This window comes from Motacilla alba, chromosome 2, assembly GCF_015832195.1.
Source record: "Motacilla alba alba isolate MOTALB_02 chromosome 2, Motacilla_alba_V1.0_pri, whole genome shotgun sequence".
Lineage (NCBI taxonomy): Eukaryota > Metazoa > Chordata > Aves > Passeriformes > Motacillidae > Motacilla > Motacilla alba.
In genome coordinates this window covers 22,933,661-22,959,955 of record NC_052017.1, presented here as the reverse complement: position 1 = coordinate 22,959,955, position 26,295 = coordinate 22,933,661, and the positions used below count along the sequence as shown (strand labels likewise).

The window sequence follows — 26,295 nt, the reverse complement described above, 5'->3', positions numbered from 1 at the left end:
ATTAAATTTTTCGGTAAAACTCACAACAAAAATTATTCTCCAGCTTTTTTCAGTAATAACAACACAAAGTATTGTTAAAAATATCACAGGGCAAAACCAAAAAGAAGTACAAACACAAACATGATTGTTTAAGATCAACAATTTCTCCACGGGATCACTGAAAGCAAGCTGCCAGCTTGTGCTAGTTACTGTTACTAGTCAGTGCACCAAAGTTAAAGGGAACAGCTTTGACTGCAGTATCTCCCCCACTTTGAATTACCCTCAGTGAGAAAAATGAAATGTAATAAGTAACACCGAAGTGCTTTAAAACGAGATCTCAAATAAATATCTGGAATTTAACATATTTCTGTGTGTCTGATAAATTTCTTGGGTTAGAAATGACCAGAGAATTGAATAATTAAGTGCCCACTTCAGTGCCCACTGAAAACTGACTAGGAAAAGGGCCTAACGCAGTACAATTTTAACAATAGAGACAAGTTTATATAATTTTTCACCGCATTCTCTTCTATTTAAGCTTAATTTATTTTAAAAGCTTGTATACTTACTGAATAGGGAGGTGTAGGCAATGAGATTTTAGAGACAACTTTCAAAATGTGCCCATTTTTTTTGTGGCTGAAGTGAAAAATTGAAGTATTTACAACTACAGAATTATTCTCATCCAAGTGTTCGGTGAAAGGAAAAGGATATGGCAAAGGCACACGAGATTCAACCTCATATGTATCTTCTTCTTGGCCTTCAGTCCACAAACCACTAAACAGATTAGATGCCCAGTAGGTGCGATAAGAATCCATTCCAAAAAATATTGCTCTTGCTGTCTTCTCAACCACCCCGTGGGTATTTTGCACTAGCTAGGCTGGCTTTAGAAATTTCTGACAGGAATTTGTAACAGAGCACGTGCGTTTAACAGTCTGAAGACACATATCAGCACAGTCGGTGACAAACCTACTCAGAATCAGCAGGAAGCCTCAGATCACTCTTCAAGCTCAGTAATTCAGGGGTGGATTAATCCCAAACAAATAGGTACAGGAAAACTTTCATATGGCCACTCCTAAAAAATCCTTCTTAGAGATGTTTCACATCAGAAAGCAACAGAAATCTTCCAATAGCAAACCAGCAAGTAATTTCCAAGGCAAGGAAGCAGAATTTTCTTCTACCTGCACCGGAACGCTGCGGCAGACAAGCAAGCTAACAAAACTGAAACTAAAATTTTCCAACTCCACTACAGCAAATGAAAGAAAAATACGGGTATGTCATTATTTGCATTCATCCTTGTTGCTGGAGTTAGTTCAACAGGAAGAACCTTCTCAAGCTCTGCTAGTTTAAAGTCTTCCTGCTAGTATCTCCCCACTGAAAAAGTTCAGGGGAGTGGCCCAGTTTATTTACCTATACATAACACCAGCAGGTGGAATTTGAATTAATACACCCACTATATGCCTTGCCTCAAGTTTCAAACTGCACTTCAGGTCTGAAAGTGTGTGTCCAGACAGGTCTCATACAGGTACTTTGAAGATTTTGCCAGGTTTTCTCTGACTCTTTAAAGTTTATTTGAAGAAATGGGTACATGTCTGTATTCAAAACACAACTAGTTAGATGAAAGGTTAAAATCTTTTCTGCCCGTAACCAGTTTTGGATTATTGCAGACTAGAAAAAATATTTGCAAAATATTGCAGACTAGAAAAAAAAAAAAAAGGATTCAGTTTCTGAATATTTAACAATAATTTTTAAGTCACTTTCATATCTGTAGTATATACAAGAACTGCATATAATCCAATAAGCAGACATTGTAAAGCAGACAAGCTTGAATGCCTGTGAAGTCCCTCTACAGAAAAGCCAGAGAGCTGTTAATATTTTTGCTGTGAGAAAATGTGTAAAGAGAAGGATTTTTTATTAACCTAAGGGGGAAAAAAGTGCCAAATATATGTGATCATCAGGGATAAATCCATCTTTGTATAATAGGTATTAATGAAGAAAATGTGTCTGTATGTGTTTGAGCCATAACACTTGCTGGTAGTGGCAAAGTCTCAGCTACAAAGCTATGAAGGAAAATACTGTGACACCTTCAATTGCAATGTACACAATCCACATGTAAAGCACATGATAAAAGCAGTGTGATTTGAACGGACCTGGGTATATAGTTCCTATTTCAGTTAACAAGGAAGTACTCCAGACAGCAGCTAGCATCCCACCATAGAAAGTACTCCGATAGCAAACTGTCTCTTTTCTGGATACTATTCCTGAATCACATAGCTCACATGAATGCTGGAGTGCAGACTTCTTTTCTGATAGCAAGCTGGCTATGTGCTTAACTGGCCAGGTTTAAATCACAGTTGGAAAAGACAGCAGGAGAGCTCCACCTTTTTAGTCAATTGACTAAAATGTCTGTCAAGAGAACTAGACACAGTTCCCCTCAATCCTCCCTCTTCACAAGCTCTATGTCCTCTGACACCTCCTGTCTCATCTCTCAGTTGTAGCAGAATGCAGATGATGTGTATGAGCAATGAAAGATTGCCCTAGATTGGTAAGAATGCCCCGAATTCAGGCTTCCTCTGCAGACCAAAGCAGATTTCTAGCAGGAAAGTAAATTCATCAGTAAAGTCATGCTGGGGCAGTCTTTTTTTGGGTGGAGGCACCTGAAGCATTGTTACAGCTGTCAAAATGAACCTATGGGTTTTAGGCTTACGAAAACCCAATCACAAGAAAAATAAAGAAAAAAGCCCCATTGAGACACAGAATTTAAGGTGCATCTCTATTAAATCACCCCACCTGATTTGAAGTTTCATTGATAGCTTCCAGAAGCTTTTCAACAGCCGCCTGCAGTCGAGAACTAATATTCAGAATGAGCTCTTCATTTTCGGGATCTATTTCCATTCCACTTTCTGCAAGATGTTGGCTCAGCAGTCCTTCACCTGCTGCTCCTGACCACATATTAATATCATCATCTCCCATACTACTACCATGATATAAGGAGCAGGACTCTGAGAAAAAAAAAAAAAAAAAAGTTACATTTTCACACAGATTCTTAGCAACTGCAAACATAAAAAGCTGTGCAACTGAGTTACAATAAGAAAGACAAGTCCAAAAATGACTGAAATACTCATCTTAGTCACAAAACCAGAAAGGGAAATACTGCACACTAAAATTCACAAACAAGATAAACAATGTGTCAATTAAAAAGAAGCAGAAGTGCAAGAGAAAAGGAGATATTAACAGACAATATTTTAGACATACTTTCAGTATGCCAAGGGGCTCTGATGCTCATCTTCAAATCTTTGTTACAATCAGTAACACTTACTACTTCGAATAACTTGCAATAATACTTGCAAGATTGTCTTTAAAATACAAATCAGTTAAAAAACCCCAAGCAAAACCAACACCAGACTGTCACTCCCTGTTTCACCAACACCAAATTATGTTACTAAGCATTAACACAAAACTGTTCAAGTCAGTGAATCAAGCTCAAGTGAGTAAAAGGAAAGGCATGCATGCAATTCAGACAGCTTCTTAGGACAAACAGACTGGAATACAGAACAACAATATTCAGCATGGTTATTAGTGAACTGTAAATTTACTAAAATGGGTAGCTGAACAAATCAAGTACAGTGCAGCAGGACTGCAACAGTTCCTGCAGCTGGGCCACCTGGCACCTGCCTGCTTCTCAATCTTCCTGAGGTCTGATGCCATTTGGTATTAAGCTGATAGCAATTCCTCTAGAAAACAGCAAATTTGCCATTTTTAGAATTCAGGGCTGTATTTAAGCAATGCAAGTGAAAGTAAAGTCTTGAGATGTTTTAAAATCATACTTTTGGTATGAAAGAACAATACAGTAGGTATATCGAGACAGTTGAAACTATTGTCGATAAAGTCTTTTAAAAATAAAGAAGTGTTATGCCCTTTGACAGACAGATCTGAAATGTCAGAAATAAATGCTACTGTGGAGAGTTTTTTAAATGACAATTTATTTAAATGAAGTATATTTCTGGAATATATTAAAAGTAAGTATTTTGGTATGGTGCATTTTTTTAACGATTAGTTTGGGGTTTTTTTGCTTAGGATTTTCTCAAAAATATCTTATTTTTTAGGAAAAGCATTGTGACTACATGAATTAAGAATAGTCAATATCTGTTCAGCAGTGAAGTTTCAATACTGGGTTATATTTGAATTCAAGTTCCTGGTTACTCCATGAATTGTGACTGCTGAACTAGAACAGTTTGTTCAGCTACAGAAATTGAACTGAAATTACAACAGATCAATCTCACAAATTGCCTTTAAAAATGTAGTTAGGTCTTGTTGTTTTTGCCTCCTAACCAGGCAGGCAAATAATATTGGCAGGCATATAATAATACAAGCGCTCTTGTAGATGTTGTTCGAAGCTATCAAGCAAGTCAGATTCTAGCTTGAGGTTTGTTTTTAGCTTTTTTGTAACAAGCTGCAACATGATTAACCACCTGGTGTACTTAACATACATTCCTACCTGCAAGTATTCTGACAATAATATCTGCAGCCATATATATGACCCATATACAACAAAGTAATCTACAGTGATTTTAATTGAGGAAGGTTTCCCTTGGTTTACTTTTCTCTTAAAACTGCTTTTTCAAATGCAGATGCATTTAGTATTTTTTTTTCTTCTAGTTGTATTATTACTGTTTCATATCTCCTTTTAGATGTGAGGGATATAATGTTACAAACTGTTTTCACACTCCAAAGGGAAAAAACAGAAGTACACTATATGCATGAACAGAATGAATAACCAGATGAACAGAAGATACATTCATATGGCACCTTTCATCTACACAGGATTTCAAAGCACTTTTGAGTACTGCACTTTGGAATGGCAGTGAAACTCCTGTAGTGGAATCACCCTAGCAGTGGCTGGCAGTCATTTTCTGCCAGCACACTAAATATTGCAATGGGTTTATAGACCATAAAAGCTTTCCCACAACACCCTAATATTCCAACCCCCTGCAGTATAAGGAAGGCTGCAAAATTAACAATTTCACTTTTTTAATATTCAATAGCATTTTGATATCTTACCACCCAAATTTGGGCTGTATTTGGGTGTTTCAAAATATATCAATAGTGATGCAGAAGCTTTAATATCCTCAGAGTAGAAAGGACCTTCATTTGAGATGGATATCGAGCAGCATAAGTATTTCCAAATGCTGTGCCAAAGTATTGGTTAAAGACTGAGCTGAAGGAAAATATATTCCCTACTGAGCCACCAACACACTTACTGAAGCACCTGATGCTCTTTGGAGGCCACCCATCTTAAGAACTGACCAGGTAAGACCCTGCTTAGCTTCAGAGATCTCACAAAATAAAAGCTCACAGTACAGTAGCACAGCTATAAACAAGATAAAACAATGACATATTAGTTATTGCACAATCTAATTCTTTCCTGATGGAATACAAGTCATCTAGGTAATGTTCCTGTTTTCCTTCTCAGGTTTAACCCATAATTCATGTCCTGTCACCCTTCCATTTCAGTAAATTATTTGCTTGAGAGGTACATCTGAATTGTGCAATGATGATTGTGTGTAAAATACAAAAATATAGATTACACAAAATGACTGCAGAAATGTGCAGTTGCTTGCAAGATCATCTGAACTATCTGTCTGGAAACTTCTGAAGAAAAACTTAAAAATACTGATGACAGCTCAGCATGTAATTTTTAAAAGCCAGGTTCAGAATATGTCTTTTACATTAATAATATCACTAATATTATTAATTCTTCTTGCCAGTGACCAGAACAGTACCAACAGGCCTCCATGAACTCGTACCAAGACTCAAAATTCCTATTTTGTTTATGACAATTTTGTAATTCACTTTCATTTCCTCTTGATAAATACAAAATAAATCAACATTAGAACATCATTTTGTTATATGAAATATCTCAAAACAAAACATCATTATTTCCCTGAAAAATAACTATAAAAAATGAGGAAAGAAAAAGCGAGCTGTCACCAAAAATATAATTTGGCACATGGAAACTTCAGTACTCTCAAAGATAACAACCCCCTCAGAAAGTATCAAATGCATAAAAAACTTGTAATAATTCTGTTTATACAATGGGGTTGACAACCCAAATGATAAATATAGACAACAATATTATGGTTTCTACAAAGTGGAACTTAAGAAAACAAATTCATGCTAAATATTTTCCTAACTGCACAGTAAAAGTCTCTGTATCTATTTCCAATCAAAATGGTCTTAGCATTCTCCTCAAATGGAACACAGCAGCTCCGTACAGCATCTTCCCACACGATTTTCAGTGGTGGAAACAAGAAATAGAAACATTGCCCAGTCTCATTAATCACCCCTGGCAGCTTAATGTCTAATCCCCATTTTGTTAATCCTTATATGGCTGTTCAGTCTCCCACCCTAACAGAACTAAATCAAATTCCACTGTCCTGTAATTTTGTTTTTCAGTCAATACAAAACAACAAAGATAATACAACTGACTTAAGTAAAACTATTATCTCTTTGTGTAAACTCTCTCCTGGTAATGAAAAAAAAAATAAACCAAAGAAACAAAGGTTTATATTGTTTCCTTTGCCATGGAGCATGAAGTTGAGCACATCAGATGTCATGGCCCACTAAATCTTAAGAAAAGTGCTTAATTATAGAGTGCTTGCTCAGAAGATAGAGAAGAAGAAGAAGATACAGAAGCTGTTTATGAACGGCCAACTGACATTTATGAAGCAATACATATTTTGCATCATGTAGAGCCAGTATCTCTGTTTACTCCAGGGATTCCACTTAGGAATTGAGCTTAGGGGTTACAAGTTGAAAACAGTAAATCAGTCTTGCGGCAGCAAGTGTTTAGCTATTTACTACCTTTAAATAGTGTTTAGCTATTTACTACCTTTGTTCCTGGTATACTGCTCAGAAATAAGGAGCTCAGAAGGCAAGAGGGTTTAATACTCTAGGAATGCTGTAACCTCGCAGGCTTCTCCAGAGCAATCTGCATTACTGCAGTCCCTCTACCCAAGTAAACTCACCAGATTACTGAGCACAAATGCCATTACAATGATATGTTTTATGACTGAAATTTGAACTTTACTCACTCTTCTAGAAATAATATCCTGTACTTGCAGATAACCTAGTCAATGTCCCTCTATAAATGCGCTCTATAAATCAGGTGTGGTTATAAGTACATGATCTTAACGATTCAGCTTTCAAAAATGCTGAAACTCAGCAAAAACAGTACACTGAGTTTTGTGTGTCAATACATATGGATTATGTTCAGAAGGTCAGAGAGAATTCCCTTGAATAAACACACTATTTTACTACTTTATTATTAGATTAGATTTTTATTGGTATAAATTTATTCCTACAGATTTCCTAACTAATTAAAAAAGAAGATCTGTTTGGCTGGGTACTAGAAAATACAATAACATGCACAGTTTAAAAATAACCCAACAGTGTCTACATATTTTTAACTTCCATAAAATAATGGGGGAAAAATTTAAAATTTGTCCTCTCAAGCCATGTAAGTGTCAGTATATAATATGAATAACAAGAATCCCATTGCTGAAAACACCAACAGAATTGGTCATCTAATGCCATTTGAAGAAAGACCAAATACTTTAGCTGATAAAACAGTACAACTATTACTATGGCTGCATGACCCCAGTGGCAGAAAGGATGCTCTAGTATCATTTTGAGAGCAAAAAAGAAGAATACAGCCCCAGAGATACATTACAAACCATACATTCAACCATTATAGCTACTGTAAGCTTAGCCCTTCTTTAATTTTCACTTTTTACTTTGGTTACTCCTTCCTTCATTGTTATTTCTGAATGTAAGGAAACATGCAAAAAGATTACTGCAATAAACAGCTGGTAGGTGGGCAGCTCAAATGCTGCCCTGTACCAAGGAGGGGCATTGCATGAACAGACACCTGCTTTCTTACAGGAGAGTGAAACCTTACATACCTCTTCAAAAGACACTAACAGCAAACACATTCTGCCTAACACTAACAGAATGGAATTGAGCTTTTTTTCTACCTGAAGAGACTCCTCTTTCATCAGAAGACAAGAAATTAGCAAACCCTTCCAATCACAGGGCACGTTGTGTGTTTAGATAGTAGCATTATGAAAGCCAAATAAGGAAAAATGACAAAAAGAGATATTTTAAACTGTATTTTGCTACATATATGTAATGCATTAAGAATTGTTAATGACAACAATTAGCGGCACATACAAGTATAAATACTGACAAGCAGGAGCAGGCAAAAAGTGAATGTACCAAAAAATAAGATCAGAAGCTTAGTTATCCAATCTGCTATTTGAGGAAAAAGGCAAAGCCTCAAAATCCTGAAGTTTGAAAAGAAAATTTTTCCCACAACTAAACACAGTTATATGTATAGAAAATAAAAGTTACGTTACAAGAAAAAAACTGCTGTTATCTTCAGAAATTGTTGGACTACAACTTCATACATGTCATTGCAGATAACCTTTTGAGTGATCAACTGAAGATGCGTCTGTGCTACAAATTCATGCAACCTTTCTTAACTTGCCCCAAGGCTCAATGTGACCTATATTTAAAGCCAGATGGAATCAATAACATGCAATAATCCACACTTTGAAAAAAAGAGGTGAAGTTCACTTTCATTTACCAGTTGCATTATTTATCCTGTAATACACACCTTCTTAATACTGAAATGTAGTATCTGACTTCCAGTTCTTTTTCTCATTCCTAGTAGTTAAAATTCCAGCCAAATCCAGATGTACAATGTGTTTGAGGTTGAACTGATCTGTTGTTCAGCTCCCCACAAGATCCAGGATGCATGTGCACAACCTTAAGGTACCTAAATGGCAGTACAATCAAGCACCTACTCTTGCCCAAAAGAGAAATGGACAGACACTATCCTAGTGCAGTCACAAGAAAATAAACTGAGCCCAGTAGAATTTTTTGACACTGGTATGCAACTAACTATAACATCAAAATGCTCCTGCAGTCTCGTGCCAACCAGCACTCCTGGAAACAGCTGATGGGCAAGAGCTGGCAGTTGAGAAGTTCTTGGAACTGTGTCCAAAACTGGCTTTGCATGCAAACACTTCTTTAGGAAGCTAATGAAGTCCATCAGCACACAGGCTGTCCCCTGCCAGCCTGCCCTCAGTGACCAGCAGCATACCTCTGCACTTTCAGAGCACTGATGGAGATACAGCCCTTGACACTAGTTCCCATTCCTCACACATACACAGGAGGGTGTAAGTGGTGCAATATGCCATGGAGCTATGTTTCATTCTTTTTGCCTCCATCAACAGACACTTTTTTTTTTTTCTTGCCTTCTCAATCACTTTCCCATTCTGTTGCAGGCTTTGCAACAGGACCCTAGATGTGAGTTGTAACTGGTGTGGGGCATGACCCGGACAACTCCTGAAATGTTGTCTTTTAAGCAGAGATGTCATATGCATTCAAATGAAAAATAGGCTGTGGGAGTTTTTTCTTAAAAAAAGTTTAATTTAAAATATCAAAACTAAGAGTACTTAAATATGTCACTAAATCATGCAAATGATACTACTTATGAAATATAAAACCATACAATCAGTACCTTTTTCATACCCCACACGGATGCAGGGTTTTATTGACTCCTCTGTCTCAGTGTCCCAACCAGCTTGTTTGGAAGCCTGGACTTTCCCAGACCGATCCAGTAACCCAAGAACATGCTGACCAATTGTCTCCTCCATTGCTACAGTTGTCTTCACGACTTCTAAAAGAATCTTCATGAGTTTTTCATTAGCCTTCTGAAAAACATGCCTGCAGGACAGAAACTAATCAATCCTCTGATATTTCCCTGATTTCCAAGTGGGTTTTAGCCTTTATGCACCCTTGCAACCAAAGAAGATTTGCAACTGAAATAACAAAATTAAGATTTCTTTTTTAAGGCTAAACCCTACATCATATAAATACTAAATACAAATTTGTGTTAAAAGTCAGTTCTTTTTACAAAATATGTAAAAAGTCAAAGTATTTATCACTATTTCTACTTTTATCTTGGCATTTTATCTAATTATTCTTTTAAAGATGAGGTCTGCTTTCACCTGGTACTCATTATAAAATTAATCCTTTCTCAAATGACAGTTAAGAAAACTGCCCCTCTACACAGATCAAAAACTTTACAGAACAGTCAACTGGTATTATAAAATAAAGCAGTTGTACTAATATAAACTTAATTCACATATGTACATACAATATGTATATAAACATATGAGTATAAATAATGTTTATGATTCAACGTGTGTAATACAAATATATAGTAAAATAGGCTAAGATTTGTATCATCCTCTATAACATTACATTGTTAGGCTTTATAAAAAGTAGTATAATATTTAACCTAAAGTACATAAACTTACAAATATGGTTTTCTAGAACAAAAGACACACATTATCATCAGTCAGAATAAAGCTTATAAATATTATTAATCTAACAGCAAGAACAAGATTATCAAAATTTAAGAAAAATATTCTCTTAACAGTTCTAAGCACCTTTCTTTAGAAAGAAGAGCTGAAGGTGTTTCATCCGGCTTTCTTCCCCCATCTTCATGCTCAAAGAGCTGCTCTCTTGCATCATTTTGGTTTTCATTTTCATTCTGAGTAAGTTTTGGCAAAGGGAGAGAAAACAAAAAGGACAGGAATCCTGTCATGTCAGAATCAACATATTCTTCTTTTATATGGCAGGATTTGAAATTTAAAACCTAAATGAGTTGTCATTTCCTTTTCAATACTTCTGCACCAAATTACAAATCAAGTAATAAATACTCTTACTACGTAGAAAAAAATATTAACAAAACAAACCAGGAAATCCAAGGCGGGGCCAATTAGAAAGAACTTTGTTACACTGATTAAGCAGCTGTTGTATTTTCTGTTAATGTTGCTATAGCAATATGAAAAAGTGAGTTTACTTAAGGAAATAGCTGTAGTAATAATCCCCACCTTCAAGCTGTTCAACCAGCTTCTGCTTACCTGAAGTCAAAAAGCTATGTTTACCACTATCACCTCTTGAATCTTTCAGCTGCTCTGTTCCAGCAATACCCAACATCTTTTAGGAAAATACATTACACAGGATGAGTAACAGCGAACAGGAATCTTTTACTGGTTTTACATGCCACTGTTGCCCAGAAAGTCAAAGTCCATATTTACCTCTGTCTGTGTGCTGTTGTTTTGTAACTCACAAAACAGCCTCTCTTTTCCGGGTACGGAATGTTGTTTTAATGATTCCAGTTCTTCTAAAAGCATTCTCTCTCTCTCTGCAACCAGGCTGTCATTCTCCATTGAGACACGCTAAGAAAGAAGTGTTATAGAGGCTCACACAGTTTTTTAAGCTTCTGAGTCAAGTGAGTCCTGTCACTTCTAATTCTTTACAGACATTGAACAATGACATTTCAGTCCGTCTCTTTAAATTATTGCAAAAACACTGAAAGCTCTCTAGAATGGAATACAGCTAAAAAATACTTGAACCTTCCTTAAAATTTTCATACCACTTTTATGCTCTTCAGGAAATACAATGGTCACAAGGAGGGAATTTCTGAATATTACATGCTATAACATGTTTTGCACAAGAAAAAAAAGATAATAATAACTTATTTTTATAAAAACCCTACACACATTCTCTTTTAGAAGAGCTAGAAGTGTTCATGGCTTAAACACAATGCATACATTTGTATGTGGTTCTTATGAACATACATACTTGGCATTAAAAACCAAGAAAAACCTCAGCAGCCTAAGTTCTACTTAGTGATTTTACAGGAATTTGCAACTCTGACAAAAATGCAGTTACAAACTGAAAAAAAAAAAAGGTAAAAGGAGAAAGTATGCATATATCAAAAGGAAAGATTATCAGGATAAATTATTCTAGGACACCTTCAAAGCAGCTAGGAGAGAGAACTGATGCTGCTACAAAGGATTCCTAAGATACAAGTGACTGGCTTTCTAGATTCCAGAACTCCATGAGCCCAAACTTAAACAGAGCAGAACCAGGTTTGGAAAAGGTCTGAAGCTCCACTCCACAGTGACAGCAAAGAATTCCAGAATTCACTGATTTAGGTTCATGTGCATTTTGGTAATGTTACACTGTTGAAATTAAATCAGAGCAAGATATATTCTCCTAGATTCCTTTTACTTTGTCTTTCAGTGGAAGGAATTCTTGAAAGACATGTCTATAAATGACATTATTTTTGAAGTATCATTAGTTGAGATAAACTAATGAGCTTCATTAGCACACCTACTGTAGGCTTTGAACAGATATGGAGTGACAGCAAGTTAAGTTTGAAAAGGCAAAGAAACATTGATGTTTTCCACCAAATCCCACAGATATCGTTTCATTCTAAATGTTGGTAAGGACTTATCTCCCAGAACTGGGGAAAAAAACCCCAAAATGCCAAAACACATTGTTGCAGGAAGCCACTGATACTGTTCTAATCAGAATGATGAAAAATGAAGAATTTTATAGTATTTCTAGTCATGGCTAGTGGCTTCATTGATGTAAATGGCTGCTAGCCTGCATCCTACACAGGGCCATGTATCTGGAAGGTGGCACAATTGGCAGTGCATCCACAATCACTCTCTTCTGTCTGCTGTGCAGCACTGCAGGTTTGCTCCATGTTTACAGAAGTCTAAATCAATCCATCACAGACATAAAGAAATATGTCTTCTATAAATATATGCATATATGGGTTTGTATGTACACACACAAAAAGGTATGTGTGTGTGCATGCACATGATATATACGTGCATGCCTCCCACTCCCTCTAAATAGATATAAATGCATAAATATGAATTTGCCTGGTGGTGTTCCTTTGTTAACCCACATTAACTCACTGGTTGAATTCTGTATTACCTCAGCTAATTGCACCTTAAGACTCTCCAGCTCAGCTAAGAGTTGATCTTGATTTTCCTTCTGACGCTCCATTTGCTGCATGTGGCCCTGTCTCAGTAACTCAGTTGCCTGCTGGTGCTCCTGGTACTGCCGCACGAGCTCCTGCCGCATGTCCTCCAAGCGCTCCTCGTACAGCAGCAGCTGACTGCATGTGTCTGTGTCTGCGTCCGTGGCCACCACCTCACTGGAGTGCTGAAACAGTGCAACTACTTTAGCACCTTATTTTCAACAACTGTTCCTAGGATATATTTAAATAAATTTCAGAAAATACTTTCATAAATGAAAGTAGCTGGAATGAAAGCATTATCGTGTTGCCTGCTTCTTGGAGAGTCCAGGCTTAGAATTATTCTCCATTTTAAAAGATAATTTTTTTTTCCAATAACTATCAACAGTATTAACTTTCATGCTTTTTACGACTCCTTTTTATCGTTATTTATTTTGGCTTGGCCTCACCCCCTGTTTGTGAAATGCTAACTATACGCTTTACATCACTTCAATAATTTTTGTGTTTGGTTGATATTCTTTATCACAAGAGGCTCAAAAAGTTTAAGCACTATTTTTAATCTGTTCTTTGTATAAAGACTAAAATATGACCTAGCTTACAAAAAGCCTTTAAGCAATTTATTATCTGCAATACAGCTGGCATCATATTCCCTTCCTCAGGCACAGCACACAGGAAAGAAGAGTAGATAATTCAGGTTTGAAGTTGTCAACCCTTTGAAAGGGAAAAGAAAATACTTAAATGGAATTTTCATCTTAATTTTTTCTTTGCTGTTTTTTTTAACACTTACTGGTGTTTCTTCTGCTTTAAGACCTTTGCTATGGGAAAGAAGTTCTTCAGAAATCACTGACTTATGTGTTGTCTGTCCTAAGACACAATCAGGGCTGCTATTAGAACGAAGCTGTTCTCCAAGTGAATTGATCTCTCCGGACCCCTCACTGAGTTCCTTGCAAAGTGATTTCAATTCTTCTTCATTCCTACTGCCTTTTCCAGTTGCTTTCCTAAAAAGGCTGTCAACCTCTTCTTCACTGTGCTTCTTCTTAATTCCAAAATGTATTCTCTCTGGATGTACAATCTGCGCTGGTCCTTCTTCTTCCTTCTGCCTAGCAATTCCTGACAATTCAGTCTGTTTGGCAAATGCTACACTCATTGACACAATAACCTGAAAAAATAAAAGAAGTCTGCGTTAGTTTATGCTTCACAGCATCTCCTAGTACTGAAGAAATCTCATAGATGATCATCAACAACAAAAATATAAGTACCGAAAGCTCCCAGAGGAAAACAAAAAAAAGATACCTTGTCAATCTGGAAAACGGTCACATCTTAAAATGCAGATATAATGTATTTAAGGTAGTTTCATGAACTACAATGCTGTTTTCCATTACAGTAGATTATTTAGCATGGAAATATCAAGTTGCTTCTTAAAAAAGGTTCTATTAGATGATTTCAAAAAGTGCTGGCAAACAGACTTAAGAAGAGCTGTGCTAGGCTCTCTCTATCTAGCCAAGCATCCTATGCAAAAGTTTGACTGACATGGAATTTTGGGCTGTATAAAGAAAGCAGTGCCATGTGCTTGATACTTAGCACAGGAATTTTACTTAACCAGAAAGAAATTACTGGCACTAATTAGCTGCAGTTGCAGTTACAACAGGCTGATAATTTTTGTGTTGCTAAGTATCTCTAATACAAATAAATCCCTTTTCCACCCATGTGAGTAGTTCTATTCTAGATTTAGAATAAAATTATTTATAGCATAAGCTACAAAAAATGTGAAAAAATAGTGTAATAAATACAGAATTGTTACACTTGAAAACACTAAACTCCTCCTTTCCAGAAAATGTGAGTTTGTCTTTTGAACTTAAACTGATCTTAACCAATGCAACATTTGTTTCTTCATAAAAAAGGGTTTTCTTGGCAGCAGATAAGAGAATTATTTTTTTTACTCTACAAAAAAGTGGAAACTTTTTTGAAAATCAGAAAGTAAGTAAATCCACAAACATATATACTCTACCTATAAAATCTTACTTTTATTTTTCATGTTTTAGTCACCAGATCCAAAGAAAAGCTATGCATTTTACACAACATATTAAAATGTACAATAAAATATGATGAGAAAATAATATTAAAATATTAAGTGCGAAAGTCTTTTGAACTGACCCACTGATAAGCCTACGGTAGCAAGAAATACACTCTAAGTCTCTGGATTTTTAAAATAAATTCTAGTTCAGAATATGGTAGCATGTTGTCTATTTCCTTTGAAGTTTTAAAAATTACCACTACAACCCGTAAAAAGAGAAATTATGACTTAGGAATAGGACAGATGGCTAAGAAACCCCAAAATGTTCCAGAATTTTTTAAGACTTTTCCATTCAGAAGTAAATGAAACTATTCCTTGTAAATAAATTATACTAAAGTTAGCATATGCTACAGCAATTGCCTAAATAGTTGAAAATGGCAAATAAAAATGACAGATTTTTAAAACATATTTTAAAGTAATGAAATAAAAGTAATACCTTTGCTACTTCTTCTTCTAATCTTTCTTGGTACTGCTTTTGGAGCAATTGAACAACATCCAGATCATTCTGCATTTCCATCTCCCTACCAAGCTGTAAGAAAAACATGAAATCTCCGATCATGTATTTGTGATTTTACTTCGATAGTTTCAGTTTTAAATCCAGCAAGAGGATTAGGTTTTCTTTATCAATTTATCAATTAGGTTTTCTTTATCTCATACAGATCATGTAATTTTGTACCACAACACAGAAGAACTGGGTAGAACACTTTGCCTTGTTTCTGCTTCAAAATGAATTTTAGAAGTTGAGTTTGCAACAATTCTCCTTCCAGCACTATTTGAGATGTTAAATGCAGTGAAACCAGGTCAGTAAGCAGAGAATCATAGTACAAAACAATGTTACTATTTTGCAAAATGCAGAATTTTTGAGCCAGGTTTCCAGCACTCCTAGGGGAGGAATGCATGGGGTCTTTCCCATTTGCACTTGGTCTCTTAAAATTTTTGGGGTTACTTTTCCAAAATTTCTCCTAAACTGTGCAGCATGTATGACAGAAGTCCTGGTATTTCACTTAAATTGCTCCTTTCATAACTCATGTTTAAAGAGAAGTCACAATATTGTAAAGATTCCTGAAGAAATCTCAGAATTTGAACACTAATTCTCTCCAACTTTAGAAAGAAGCAGCCAACTGAAATGTCTTGTTTCAGACATAAAGAAAATATATTTAAACCCAGCATCGATAAAGCAAGTTTTCTTGATCGTAATTCCCAGATATGTTTTTCAGAAAAATTTAAATATTTTGCCCCTAACATGGACTGTCTAATAGTACAGTACAGTACTAAGATGATAACTACCTTAATCTACTAAATATTAGTCCATAATTCACTTTAATCTAAGAAGCCAAAACATATAAATTATGTCACTCTTATATATATTAGCTATCAACTGAGTTACATCATACCTCTAATGTTTTATCTGTTTTTTTCTGATGAAGATTTTCTGTACACTTTACTTTCCTGAAGACTTCTTTTAACTTTCTTTCTGAATCTGTGGATTCACTAAAAAGGTACAAAAAGCAGAGAGGGGAAATAATAATTAAAAAAACCAAACAAACCAGTATCTCACCCATGACTTGGTAAAAACCAGAATATGTTAACTGGACCTAAACTTCACCACAAACTTTAGTATTATCTATCATTCTAGAAAATAATTAATTTCAGGCAACTACAGCTACACAAGGTGTCTTTAGATGTAAAGGATAGTGCCTGGAGTTTTGAGGACTAAATGTGGTCTACTAAGCTGAAGTTTTGAAATTGCTGCTATAAAGCTCATACACATGAAATTACTTTTATACATTATTCCATTTATCAAATCTTCCTCTAGCAACTATGAATGCCACACTACATAATTTGCAATGTTTGTGTCATTTCTTTAAAAGAATCTTAACAACTCTTGAAGGAACAAAACTACAACAGAGCAGTACGCTAATAAAAAATTGCTCCAATTCTGAAGCAGAACACAGAGCTTTACACAAATGGTTATTTGAAACACTTCTTGAATGAGCATGAAATTATAAGCATTGAAAAACTGATGAATACCTTGTGTGCTCAGAGGATACCCCAGGAATCTGAAGCTTATCCTGCAGATGGACAAGCTCTGTGGTGTACCTCTCTTGACTTTCTCTCAGCTGCTGCTGGAAATAGGAACGGAGGTGTTCCAGTTCTTGAGCATGCTGTTCCTCAAGTTGTTTTTTAAGGTTTCCTATCTCCTTTGAACAGTATTCTTGAATTGCAGGATCTGTATATAGGTTGTGTGAAGCTGGGGGTGAGAAGGACAGACGGACAGAAAGAAAGAAAGAAAGAAAGAAAGAACGGAAGAAAGAACAAACAAAAGTATGAAAGAATGGAAGAATGAAAGAAAGAAACTATATTAACTTATTCACAAATATTTAGCAGTGATGGACTGAATAATTAATGGAGTTTAAAAAAAAATTCTGACATCCTGTCAACTACTTTTCTGTAACAAAGAATGATAATCTCATCTTCCATTTTGCAAAATAATGTTTGCTATGGGTAACAAATTGTTATTGTGGAAAACTAAAAAATACTAAACCAAAAATGTATCACAGAATCTACTTCTGAAAGAATTTACAGAATTAAGAAAATCAGAGTATTGTACTGCAAATTTGGAAAAAAATTCTTATGTTCAAGCTGTAGTAAGATATAAATCAGTTAAAATTAAAAGTCATTGTCTTTTCTTTCTCTCTGACTATACATACATTAAAAACAGCATACACATCTTTTTACCCATTAGATTCTGTGAAGGAGTCTGCAGACTTTCCTTTCCTATTTCCATATGATTAGGTTCCTCTTCTTTTCTCCTTTCGGAAGAAGATGGCCTTGGTTCCTTGACCTAAATAATAATCAAGTAAATGCAATTAACAACAATTTGTCTAGTAGCAACACAAAAATATTATATCCAGTGCTGCACTCCCAGTACGAAAAAGAAATGGACATATTGGCACGAGTCCAGCAGAGTAACAAAGGAGATGGGAGGCTTGGAGCATCTGTTGTGCTAGGAGAGGTGGAGGAGCTGTATAACCTGAAGAAGGCAAAGTTGCCCACTGGGCTTGTGACGTATCAAAATTCAGCTGGGCACAGTCCTTGGCAATCTGTCCTAGCTGACACTGCTTTGGTTGAGGGGCTGGGTTAGAGTAACTCCAGAGGTGCCTCCTAACCTCTACCAGTCCACAATTCTGTGACATGCACAGCAGCTTTCTCCATTTTCTCAAATCACTGCCTTGCTCTGCCACTCAACCAGGATACTCACATTTTCAAACACTTCCTCAGTCATCCAGAAGGAATTCATGCAACAGAGAAAATTCAAATGCTCATATATCCTGTGCCATAAAAGTTTACCTGTTTACACTCTGCCACCAGCTGTGTTTGAAGTGCTTTCAGCCTGCTGTACTCTTCCATTATCTTGTGGAGAAGTGCATCCATACGTTCTTGCACAGTTAAATTACACAAAGAACCAGGGACTTTAAAAAAAGAAAATGAACATTTTACCATAAATTTTAACACAAGTGATTTGCTCACGAGTTCTGCCCCGAAGAAGTTCTGCCCCGAAGACAAAATACTGAAACAAGTGAAGTCCTTACAGATTTTGAAAGTACTTTTCTATGTATTAATCCACATGCATTTTTTTTGTCAGGATTGCTGTCTTCTTCTACAAAAGGAGGAAGAGAAAAACCCCAATAATTTTTTCCACAATATCCATGAAAATAAAAACAGCGTAAGAAAATATCCATAACAAAAATAAAGTGCTTCAGAACAATGAGGAAGTCTCTAAAACAGCTATTTAAGCACATGCATTAGTACTTGAAAAAGTAATGGCATAACTGCCAGTCTGAAATACTTCAAATAAGTACTTTTAACCAGCATGATAGTACAAAGTCATTACCTTCAGCTTGATCTCTGTGTACTGGTAATTCTGCACTCAGTTTTTCTTTCACAGCAGGTTTACAGAAAATTTCCTGTTCCCTATCAATAGCTTCTACAGCAGCTGAAGAATGTTCATTCTGACTGCCACACAAAACCTGCATAACAAATCAAACAAAGTGAAAAGTAAACAATTTATTACTATTTTATCAATGACAATTCACAAAGAAAACAAGAAAAACAGGAAAAAGTAGTATTTTGTGAGCATTAACTTCTGTGAAAATGATGGCATAAAGGTTCTGTTGAATCCTAAGAATGTAGACAATCTTTAAAACTACTGATAAAAGAAACAGATATGAAAAGACTTTTCAGCTAAAGCATAAATGCATATGTTTCCAAATCAGTATTTAATTTGGAACTGCCAAGTATTAAAATCTTGTAGTGAAAAGCCTTCTTTAGTAATGCAGAAAGCAACTTTACCTTTTAAATGTCTCATTCTCATAAGCTGCAATTTTACTTAAAAGAGGAATTCCTTAAAGCAGAAATTTGCATCTTTTTAGGGATTACAGCTCATCTTGGTCTTTAAGGGATGAGAAAATCAGATAAAGGGGTATGGCATAAGAAAGCAAGTAATGAACAGAATACTCTCTATTTGTTGGTGCTATGTGGTCAGCAGAACACTGCCATATTCACAATGGGCAGGAAACAGAAGATTTATCCATATGATTTCTGAAGATAACTGATACTTGAAAAGAAACCACTCGCTCAAAGCACAGTGGGATTCTTTATTTTAAGATTTTGTACTCAACAAAAACCAAATTCAACTCAGAAAAGTAAAACCATAATTTCTCTGACAGCTCTACACAAGGATCATGCAAACAGGCAGCATTTTTCATGCTGTGAAATAACTCATACCAAGCACTCTCATTTAGCTGCCACATTCTGTGAGCTATCATGGAGCCCTGCTTAACCTCTCCTATGGTGGATCTAAAGTTAAAATTCTGCTATTAACTTTCCCAAAAAAGTATTGAAAAAAGTCCAGCAAAGAAGGAAAAAAAAACCAAACCCCAAACCACAGACACCATGCATCTGAAGTATTTTAGATGTGAAAACTTACAATGAGTGACAAAAGCAGCTTAATTTATCTAGAAATAAGTCTAATAAGTAACTCAATTGGCAGTCAAAAAGTACCCGTAAGGGCCACCAATTACTGTTACTCTAGAAAAAGAGATATGCCAAAATATTATTATAGGTGGCTGATATTAGAATGAAGACTAAATATAAGCTTCAATTTCTGACTGTAATATTTATTTACTAAAACAATACAGACAGTAATTCTTTTAGATTGGTTGAAACTTTAAAGTCTTTGGAAGATAAGCTGCAGTGAAGAAAAAAATTACTATCTTATTGCGGAGGTGATGTCCGGTGCATCAAGATGCTTGTGAGTGACATCAGACTCTTGAATCAAAAATATATATCCAGAAACAAAGAGAAAGGAAAAAAAGCACTTCCAAACTAGCAGAGATGAGATCAACATTAGCTAGAAGATTAAGACTATATGTAATACAAAAGACTTGTCTGGACAAGGACATAAACCAGTATAGGAAAAAAAAATACAAAACCATTTGCAATACTGTCTTGGAACCTCAGGTTCAGTAGTCTCTATTTTGAGATCAATACAAAGAGAAAAGCTGCAAAGAAAACCTGCAAAAATAATGTGGAAAATATGATGACTCACTAACCATTTTTTGTTTTCCAAATTTTCATTTTGAAAAAGGCTTTTTGTTAAGTCTCACCTGAGCCAGCCTGGAACATTCCTCAGTGACAGCTTCATTCAGTTTTTCTAAAAGTCTCTGTGTAGATTTCTCTTCAGCATCTATGAATACAAATTATTCATATTACTTTTAAACACTAGATGCACAACAACTTTTCAGAAGTCTAATTTCCTGTCTCAGTGAGGCTGCCTCTTCAGCTTGAGGAAGGACATGTTTTTTGTTCCCCTCTTTATTGTTTCAACACATGGACAGTTTCAATTATCACAGTTGAGCTGCACATTCTAGAGGAGCACAAGATAAGAAATGGCTTTGTGTATTACTGACCTCCAGAAAGATAAAAGCATACAGATGCCTAGTGGAGGGAGAAGAACTTGTGCAAAAAAAATTAAACAAGGGCAAAACATGGTATAACAGAAAACCCGAGATAGAAAACCATCATGATAACATAAAAGTTCACTGAGGCAAAAAGTACTACCAAAGTTTACCCAAAGTGTGCAGAGAGTCAATACAGCAATGCAAAGAAAAGAGAAAAGAACAAGTCCAAAAAAGCTTTGCTGGTGAATTTGCTTATTTTTTTACCTTATAGGTGAATCTACTATATTGTTCTTCACAATCAATTGAGCTAATATAAACAGCAAACAATGAGTTGTAATACTTTTGATTCCTTATTTTTTATATACTTTTTTTTTCCAAGTTACCTCAGTAATAGACTGGATGTACTGGGTAAACAATTTGTTGAAAAAAAAATGATATAAATATCAAAAATGATATAAAATCAAAATATGATATAAAAACTATCTATTGGACAGCTAAATGCACAAACTCTTGTGCTTGTTTGGTTGGGGTTCTTTAAGATATCTTTTCATATAGAGCTTCATTTTCATAATTTTGGTCAAGTTACCTGCTTGCTGAAATTTCAGGGCCTGGAGCTCCAGCTGATGCATTCTTTTAAGATCAGTCATCTCTTGTATATGATTATGAACAAGTTCCTCTTTAAGACTGCAAAGTGCACTCTCTTTTTCTGCCTTCAAGGACTCACAAACCTGGTCTACATGAGCTGAATAAACCAGGGATAGACAAATCCGCTGTGCTTCCATTTGCAGTTGTAAATCAGTCTTTGAATATAAAGACACAGTTTAAAAGTGTGAGAAACAAGAAAATAGAAAGACCCATCATTGGAAATTTCTGAGATTAATAATGTGTTGATGGAATTCTGCATATATGGAATGCATAATTTAAATATACATAGTTTGGAAAATTGACTTTTAACAAAATAGTAAGACACTTCTTCAACTTAAAATAAAAATCAAAATAAAATCAACAAAACTCAATATGCTTCAATTCCTGTTTTGCAGCAATACAATCCCAATGAATTTTAACCCCGTGAAGCAAAAGCAGTATCATTATTAACAGAGTATTTAGGAAAGTGTACTCTAAACACAGAGAAAAGATTGCATTATTAGCAGGCATTAAAAACACCGATTTTCAAGGCTTGTAGTTCCAGTCTGCATTTGGGGATGTTATTGCTAAAGAAAAAAGATGTTTGGGATATGCCAACAGGGACTTACTTAGAGCTGAAGTTTGAAAATATTTTTAGACACCTCTGGACCACAATGATTTTTAGTTGTGTGGCAGGAAATTGTAAGACCCTTATCACAGCCTTATAAAAAACAAACCAACCAATCAACCAATCAAACAAACAAACAAACAAAAAAGCCTAAACCAAACCATCACAAAGCTAAAGCTCTTTTTTATAATCTCACGACTGTTTCCAACATGATTTTGCTTTGCTTGTGATTTTATTTCTTAGGAAATTAATGAACTACAATCCAATATTAGGCAGTTGGTTAGGCAACTGTTAGGTTGACTTTCATAAAACAAAAAGAAGTTTAAAAAACAGGAGAAGTCTGCTTAACATCTATTTTCACAGAACACTTAGTTGCCTACAACTTGCAGCATGCTATTGAACTTCATCAGTGTAAATAAATTTAAATTTATATATGATTTATGATTTATGATTCCACCACCTAATTAAATACTGGTAACTCAGTACTTAGCTATTCATATTGACAAATAAGAATCCTTTCCATGTTACCTACAATTAATATACAATACTGAGAAATACAAGCAAAATTGCCAACAAAACTTAAGACAATAGGTAGAATCACATGATATGCATTCTCATTATCACATCCAGATACATTTCTTAAAACAAAATATTTGGAAATGTAATTTTGGTACTTCATAAGTTTGATATTTCAAAAGTTTGGTCAACGATGACTGATGAAGTTTCATTATTTTTTACACTGTTTGAATGAGTACTGAAGAGAACTGAAAAACTAATCACAGAATAAAAACTTATGTCCAAAATAAGTTTTTCCCTTAAGAAAGTGAAAAGCTGCATCAAAATATTAAGTGCTCTGGTTTAGCTCTATTAAGTGCTTCTTACGTTTTTGTTGTTGCTGTTGACTTAATTAAACACAAGGGAAGAGCTGGGTTTTTTCATTCAAAAAGCATCCTCATACACATTGACAGTGCTTATAATTCTGGTCATTCATGTAACCCCTTTCAACCACTGGCCACAACCCTTTCCCCCACTGACACACACACCTATACTTCAAAGCATCCAATTGGAAAAAATATGATGCAAATTTCAATTGTAAGCTCCTGCCAATTTTCAGTTTAAGTATTTTTATACTGTTTAATGTCACGTACCTGTTCTGATTTTAAGGCATCCACTTGCTGCTGAAGGTTATTTTCACTCTGTTTAATGGCTGGTGATGATGTTTCCTCTGTCTGCCTGTCTGGCATCCCGTGCAAATGTTCCACAAGAGACTGCTGCTCTGGTTTCAGCATTTGCTGGACCTCCTTCCTTTTTGTTACCTCATGGCTGCAATCTTTACCAGAACTTAGATCACCTCTTGAATTTATTCCTTCATCAGCTTTACTCCTTGAACCAGGGGATTTATTCCTACTTTCAGATGCTGGAGTAGCAGTCTTTAGAGATTTTCCTTTGGAGCATTTTTTCTTAGAGTCATTACTACTACTATTTTTTCTCTGAACATGACTAATTGTGACTTCTAGTTCTTTACATTTTACTAGAATTCGCTCTTTCTCATCTTTTAAGGATTTCACCTTTTCATTTAAATGACAGATTTCACTATCCTTTGACTTTAACTGTTCAGAGAGATCAGAAAGTCTCAGGGATAATTCCACTTTTTCACGCTGAGTAACCTGGAGCTTTTCCATAAGTTCTGTTGCATCTTTCTCAACAACTTCTCCAGCGTCAAATATGTCTTCCCTGGACATCTTTACTTCTTTACTCCCTTCAAAACCAGAGGACTTAGTTTTAAATAAAACTGCTCTATTGCTTTGTAAGTGGCATATCTTTTCATTCAAAGCTTTGAGCTTGCTTTTATATTCAGCTTCCTGCTTTTTCTTGTTCTCTTCTAACTCAGTTTTTACCTTCAGAAGACTTGCACATTCTTTCTGTAGTTCCATATAGCTAGTTTCAAGTTTTTTCTCAGTCAATGAAAAGGCACTCTTCTGCCTTTCAGTATCCTCTTGGAGGATACTGTTTTGGTTTTTAAGTTGCTCATTTTCAGTAATCAGTTTTTCTATTCTTTTTTGCAAGTCCAAAATTTCTGTCTTAGAGCTAACGCTACTGTTACAAACTAAGTTTTCTTCAGAGCATAGCAACATATTTTTTAATTTCTCTTCCAGACTTTCATTTTCCCCCTTAAGAACATTATTTTGTGTTTCTAGTTCTGAACATTTTTTTTTAAGGGTATCTTCTCTCTCCCTCATTTGTTCCTGCATCAACTCAGTTTTAAGCTGCAGCTCTTGTATTTCTTGTTCAAGGGTACCTTTCTCTTTTTCCTCTTGCCTAAGCACTTCAATCTCCTTCTCCAGTTCATGGATTTGAAGTGTCATTTCTTCAGATTTAGAATTTACAAGAGACTGCTGTAAATCTTTCAGGTTTGTAATCTCTAAAATCAACTGATTCTGCTTTGTGATTAAGTTGTCCTTTTCATATTGCATGGCTTCTATCTTTTGACTCATTTCATTTTGTACTTCATCTAACTGCTGCTTATGGTGCATATTCAAGTTATGTTTAAGGCTTTCCATGTTCACCATGTGCTCTTTTTCTAAGTCTTCTTTAAGCCTGGAAAGTTCCTCTTCATGACTAAACAGAAGATTTGTCCTCAGTCTCTCTAATTCTGCTTCTTGAGATTCTGCCATCCTGTCCAAAACTGCATCCTTCTCCCTTTCTAGCATTTCAAGTTTTATTTTGTAATTTGTGATTTCTGCCTCATGTTTTAATTCCAAGTCTTTCCTAAATTCAGAGGCAGAAGCCAGCTGAGTTTTTAAATCTTCAATCACAAACCGGTATTTTTCAGCTTCATTTAATCTACATTCCATATCCACTATAGTTTGCTTGGCTCTTTGAACCTGCTCTCTTGAAAAATTCAGTTCTTGAAGAAGATCTTCAGTTCTAGTTTGTTGGAGAGATTTCTCTGTTGCAATAACTTCCATCTGTTGTGACAACTCTTGCTTTATTTTTTCCCTTTCCTTATCAGCATCCTGCAATTTCGCATTCAATTCAGTAATTTTAATATTCATTAAATGTATTTGATCTTTATTAACATTCTCATTAAAACACAGACTTGAAGTTTGCTCCAATTCTACTTTTTGTTGCAAAAGACGCCGTTCTATTTCCACTGCATGCTGCTTAATTAATTCTTGCTTCATTTGTACAATCTGCTGGCCGTGCATTTCATCTAGTTCAGCCTGAAGTTGTGCCAGTCTCCTTTGTGTTTCTAATTCCATTCTTTGCACAATGTCAGCTTCAGACTGGCTGTCTTTATAACATCGTTTCTGCAGCTCTTCCACAGTTCCCATTAATTGTTTTATTTCATCAGAACATTGTCTTTCTTTCTGTTTGTAGGTGGTAAGCTCAACTTTCATATTACTTATCTGTTGGTTCCTTAGGGAAATCTCTTCTTTCAATTCTTCAAGTAATTTGCTGACATCTGATAGTTTTTCCTTTAGCTGAAATGAATTTTTTTCCTCTTCTCCAAGTTTTGCTTCCAGCTCTTCAACTAAGGCTTCTTTTTCTTGTAATTTACTCAAATCTTCCCCCTCTTTTTTCTGTTTTTCCTTAAACAAAAAGAGGAAAACTATGTTCTTATTTTTAGCTAATTATCTGAACATGTAAGAACAGTTACAGACTTAGCTATTTAGTCTTTCTTTGAAGGCTACAGAGGCTATGTTAGTTATAAAACATAAATATAAATTATTTGTTGACCTCATTTGGAGGTTTCCTGTACCCCTGGAATACTGAGAACCCCTACCCTACCCATGTCATCATGCCCCTCCCCTATTCTTTCCAACTGCCAGTGTCTCTATCACTTAATAATATTTGATTTTTAGGTGGTTTTAAAATGTTTTCCACAAAGGATAATAAAAAAAGTACACAAAGGAAAAAGATCATTCTTTGCTTAATGCAGGGAAGAATGTTCAAGCAGGTAAATAATTTTTTTCTAAAATAATGTCATTTATTGAAGGTGTTTTAACACATGAAACATAATTTCATAACTTGCTCTAAATATTTGTACAACTCTTACAAAAATAATACATAATACTGACATAAAATTTTCAGTTTTAAATTATATACATATTGTGTG

General features: G+C 35.3%; 1 protein-coding gene across 4 annotated transcripts in view; it reads right to left on the bottom strand.

The window, feature by feature from the left end:
- Window positions 1–26,295, bottom strand: part of AKAP9 (A-kinase anchoring protein 9) — a 105,447-nt gene that overhangs the window by 35,311 nt on the left and 43,841 nt on the right. For all 4 annotated transcript variants that reach the window (XM_038125172.1, XM_038125179.1, XM_038125188.1 and 1 more), the window contains 15 exons: window positions 23,324–25,768; window positions 21,510–21,723; window positions 20,630–20,709; window positions 18,856–18,991; window positions 18,312–18,433; window positions 17,700–17,805; window positions 16,992–17,211; window positions 16,355–16,451; window positions 15,397–15,489; window positions 13,674–14,045; window positions 12,844–13,074; window positions 11,148–11,288; window positions 10,494–10,597; window positions 9,560–9,765; window positions 2,764–2,975 (listed from right to left, as the gene is read on the bottom strand). In XM_038125172.1, coding sequence (XP_037981100.1) covers window positions 2,764–2,975; window positions 9,560–9,765; window positions 10,494–10,597; window positions 11,148–11,288; window positions 12,844–13,074; window positions 13,674–14,045; window positions 15,397–15,489; window positions 16,355–16,451; window positions 16,992–17,211; window positions 17,700–17,805; window positions 18,312–18,433; window positions 18,856–18,991; window positions 20,630–20,709; window positions 21,510–21,723; window positions 23,324–25,768 — 4,779 coding nt within the window. The remainder of the gene's footprint in view (window positions 1–2,763; window positions 2,976–9,559; window positions 9,766–10,493; window positions 10,598–11,147; window positions 11,289–12,843; window positions 13,075–13,673; window positions 14,046–15,396; window positions 15,490–16,354; window positions 16,452–16,991; window positions 17,212–17,699; window positions 17,806–18,311; window positions 18,434–18,855; window positions 18,992–20,629; window positions 20,710–21,509; window positions 21,724–23,323; window positions 25,769–26,295) is intronic.